The sequence below is a fragment of the Leuciscus leuciscus genome (assembly GCF_965113295.1).
Source record: "Leuciscus leuciscus genome assembly, chromosome: 22".
NCBI lineage: Eukaryota > Metazoa > Chordata > Actinopteri > Cypriniformes > Leuciscidae > Leuciscus > Leuciscus leuciscus.
Window position 1 is genome coordinate 3,104,432 of NC_138746.1, and position 4,861 is coordinate 3,109,292.

General features: G+C 38.5%; 1 protein-coding gene across 3 annotated transcripts in view; it reads right to left on the bottom strand.

Annotated features, from left to right (window-relative positions):
• mymx (myomixer) overlaps positions 1–2,592 on the bottom strand; it is a 52,354-nt gene extending 49,762 nt beyond the window's left edge. For all 3 annotated transcript variants that reach the window (XM_082153251.1, XM_082153252.1, XM_082153250.1), the window contains exon 1: positions 1,991–2,592. In XM_082153251.1, the coding sequence (XP_082009377.1) occupies positions 1,991–2,452 (462 nt within the window). In that variant the 5' untranslated portion in view covers positions 2,453–2,592. The remainder of the gene's footprint in view (positions 1–1,990) is intronic.
• Between the last annotated feature and the right edge of the window lie 2,269 nt (positions 2,593–4,861).

Here is a 4,861-nt window from a genome sequence, read left to right on the forward strand (position 1 = left end):
GTGTGTATATTATTATTACAAACTTTTATGTTGGATGCAATGAATCGATTTGACAGCACTAATTATATTATATTATATTATATTATGTTATGTTATGTTATGTTATGTTATGTTATATTATGTTATATTATATTATGTTATGTTATGTTATGTTATGTTATATTATATTATGTTATATTATATTATATTATATTATATTATATTATATTATATTATGTTATATTATATTATGTTATGTTATGTTATATTATATTATATTATATTACATTATGTTTTGTATTGCATTGTATTAATATAAGAACAAACCAAATACTAAGAAACCCTTAATTTCTAAACATTTCAAAACTTTTCACTCAAACTGAAACTGATACAATTTGTAATGAAATAAACATGAGAAGAAAAACAGGATCATTCTTTACTAGTGTGATCAGCCTTTTCGAGCCCACAGTATATCTTTATGTTCTATAGTCTAAACATAGAGCAGTGTTTGTGAACGGCGTCTCCTGCTGACCCACTGACATTAAACAAAGCCGGGCCGAACACACGCTGGATCCTGACAGTGGAGGAAGGCAATAGAAAGGAGCCTTTGAGCCGAAGCTCTGACATCATCTGAACTCGAGCAGCGTTACATAATAAACACATCATCTGAACCACACAGATCCTGAGCACACAACACACACTCGTCTCCTGCGCTTTCCAGCTCGCGGAAGACGTGCCTATCAGTTCATGAGGACTAATATTAAAGCTGAAAGAGTGATGAAATCATCCAGATCTGGGTCAGTGTGTGTGTTTGTGTACCGTTTCCATGACATCTCCTTATGTTTTGATTACGGAAGCCTTTGCTAAACAATGACAACATGAAGAGGCTCCGAAAACAAGATTCCTTATAGTTCATCTTTAAATATTCATAATCACACATCTATTTAATGAACTATATTATAACAGACTTGTTGATTGTGCCTCCTTTGTCTTAATATCAACCCTATTAATAACCAGTTAAAATATATATAAAAAAGCTTTTTATTCATACACTCATTCATTAATTTATTATATTTATAAAGCACTTGATTATAGAGAATATCACGTGCTTCATAAATTAAACAAATCAACATTTCATAATTAATAATGATGAAATGAGCAACCTAAATAAAAACATTGTTGTTTTTCCGAATATCAATCGTTTTTTTTTTTTACTTACACATTATGTAATATTATATTGTCCAAAAAAAAAACAGATTTGTTGTTGGTGCATTTTTGTCTTAATATTAAATCATCATGATATTTATATATTTAAACACTCATTCATTTATTATATATATAAAGCACTTATTTTATATTGAATATTATGTGCTTTATAGATAAAATGTATGCTAATTCCATCATTAATAATGATAAAATTAGAATGTATTTCACCCTTTAAAAAAACGTACCCTTTTCCCAGATATAATTGTATAATATTAATATTGATGTAATACTATATTGCCCTAAATAGATTTTTGTACAAGTTCTAAGCATTTTTGTCATAATATTGAATTCATCCTAATAATATGAATTCATACATTCATTCATTACATATATAAAGCACTTGTTTAAAATGAATATTATGTGCTTTATAAATAAAATGTTTGCTGATAATGATCAAATTAATGGAAAAAATAATGCATTGTTTTCTGGATATGAATGGTTTGGATTTTTCCGACACATTATGTAACATTATATTGCCGTAAATAGAATTTTGTGAAAGTTTTAAGCATTTTTGTTTAATATCTTCATCAAAACCTTTAACTTCAGCCTTACACAAATGTATATTATCATTCTGCTAATTATCATTTGATAAGTAAACTTGAATACTTTTTGATTTGTTTGCAAATTTAATTTGCATATTTTAATTTTCACTCGTTCTAACTGCATGAGTTTTCTTAAAGCTACAGTAAGTTCCTCTATAAGACACATTTTTACAGATAAATCGAATACAGGAATACAAACTTACCTTCAAATGCGAGTTGGGTTTATTCTCACAGCTGACACCCACTATTTTAGGCAGTGGCGTGTTGGAGGTTGTGTTGTTGTTATTGTTGTTATTAATATTCTCAGATTTGGCTCTTGTTTTCTTCAGCTCCATCCCTGGAGTCAGTCTGTCCTTCGACGCCTCCATCCGGCTGGAGATGGTGATCTTGCGGATGGATCTGGACGCAGTGTTCGGAGGGCTTGTGTTTCTGGTCAGGTGTTCGTCTTCACCTGGATGCTTCGCCGGGATCGATCCGCAGCGTTTCTCACGGCCCAGGTAGAGAGACACCTGTTCGTTCAGGTGCCTCAGTTTGCAGTTTTCAGAGAACGTGCGATTTGGCAGGTAACCATCTGGAACCAAGTCCGAGCACTTCGGCACGGCCGGTGCCGAGAGTTTGGTCCCGATGGTGAAAGGCTGGATCTTCCTCACAATGCTCTCCGACATGGTTAAGTTCAGTGTGAAGAAAACTTAATTTGGTGTCTAAATTGAAAAAAAGTCCAAGAAATGCACACACACACAAAAAAAAAAAATCTAGTTGTCCACCTTCTTGTGCATGTTGAGAATGCACAAGACGCAGCCCAGGATGGCCTCCTTGGACTCCTGGGAACTGATCCGGTCCCAGATGTATCGCAGGACGGTCCCGAGTCGGCCAGCAGCCGCCGTGAGGCTTCGGCGGAGGAGCTGCGCGACAGAGCCTGCTAATCTGCTACTGAACACACTGACAACCAGAGAGCGCAGCAAGAGGAAAACGGCTGGCATGCTGCCGGACTGAGAGAGAGAGAGCGAGAGAGAGAGAGAGAGAGAGAGGAGGAGGGGAAGCTTTCGTGAATGAGGGATGAAGTCACTGGACTTCTGTCAGAGCATGTGCAAAGCGCAGGCGGGAGGTTGTAAAGTCTGGCTGTCAAAACTTCCTCTCTGACTGAGAACAGAGGAGAATGGAGATAAGAGCGAGACGGCAGGAGACCTCTGGGCGACCCAGAATGCAATGCAAAGAGAAGCCCTTACCTTACTGTAAATATTTAGAAATAGCTGATCGGCATGCTTTCCTGAGGAAAATAACGACTGAGAAAAGCAATACAGCTTCACATTCCAAAGATGCCAATTCAACTGAATAAAAAGCAATTCTCTTTATGGCTTCTGATGGACCTTGTGAAGATCAGTGCTGGTGTTGCGCTCGCGTCGCTGTCTGCTCTCAAATGAAGCGCTCCAGACGTTCTCCTCACGTCTTTGTTCTGGGCCTCCAACAGTTGTTTCAACAGGTTTCCTGAGCAATGAAAGAAAGCTAATTTAAGCAGAGGAACGACATGTGTTCTGAACAAATGATGACCTTTCACCCCTTGACAACAGTGATATAAGGGCATGTGTGGAGCTGACTGAGTCACATTTACAACAGCAGAGAAAACGACAAACGTGGTGGACGGGGTGAAAGCCTGTATAAGAGGAAAGTTGTGTTAAAATACTTGTTTGAAGTGCTTAAAGGGATATTTCAACGAAATATAAAAATTCTGTCATTAATGACTTGCCCTCATGTCGTTCCAAACCCGTAAGACTTTCGTTTCTTCAGAACACAAATGAAGATATTTTTGATGAAAATGATGAGATTTCTGTCCCTCCATTTACAGGCTATGCAACTACCACTTTGATGCTTCATAAAGTTCATAAAGAGATCGTAAAACTAATCCATATGAATTAAACAATGTTATTTTTTGAGCTTCAGCAAGAGCCAATGAGGTTCACTCTCGTGTTATGAATCATGTTTGAGCTTCAGCAAGAGCCAATGAGGTTCACTCTCGTGTTATGAATCATGTTTGAACTTCAGCAAGAGCCAATGAGGTTCATTCTCGTGTTACGCAGCACGTTTGAGCTTCCGCAAGAGCCAATGAGGTTCATTCTTGTGTTACGCAGCACGTTTGAGCTTCAGCAAGAACCAATAAGGTTCATTCTCGTGTTACTCAGCATGTTTGAGCTTCAGCAAGAACCAATAAGGTTCATTCTCGTGTTACTCAGCATGTTTGAGCTTCAGCAAGAACCAATGAGGTTCACTCTTGTGTTACGCATCCCGGTTGAGCTTTAGCAAGAGCCAATGAGGTTCACTCTTGTGTTACGGATCCCGGTTGAGCTTCAGCAAGAGCCAATGAGGTTCATTCTCGTGTTACGCAGCACGTTTGAGCTTCAGCAAGAGCCAATGAGGTTCATTCTCGTGTTACGCAGCACGTTTGAGCTTCAGCAAGAATCAATAAGGTTCATTCCTCGTGTTACGCATCATGTTTGAGCTTCAGCAAGAACCAATGAGGTTCATTCTTGTGTTACGCATCATGTTTGAGCTTCAGCAAGAGCCAATGAGGTTCATTCTTGTGTTACTCAGCATGTTTGAGCTTCAGCAAGAACCAATGAGGTTCACTCTTGTGTTACGGATCCCGGTTGAGCTTTAGCAAGAGCCAATGAGGTTCACTCTTGTGATACGGATCCCGGTTGAGCTTCAGCAAGAGCCAATGAGGTTCATTCTCGTGTTACGCATCATGTTTGAGCTTCAGCAAGAACCAATGAGGTTCATTCTTGTGTTACTCAGCATGTTTGAGCTTCAGCAAGAACCAATGAGGTTCACTCTTGTGTTACGGATCCCGGTTGAGCTTCAGCAAGAGCCAATGAGGTTCATTCTCGTGTTACGCAGCACGTTTGAGCTTCAGCAAGAGCCAATGAGGTTCATTCTCGTGTTACGCAGCACGTTTGAGCTTCAGCAAGAACCAATAAGGTTCATTCCTCGTGTTACGCATCATGTTTGAGCTTCAGCAAGAACCAATGAGGTTCATTCTTGTGTTACGCATCATGTTTGAGCTTCAGCAAGAGCCAATG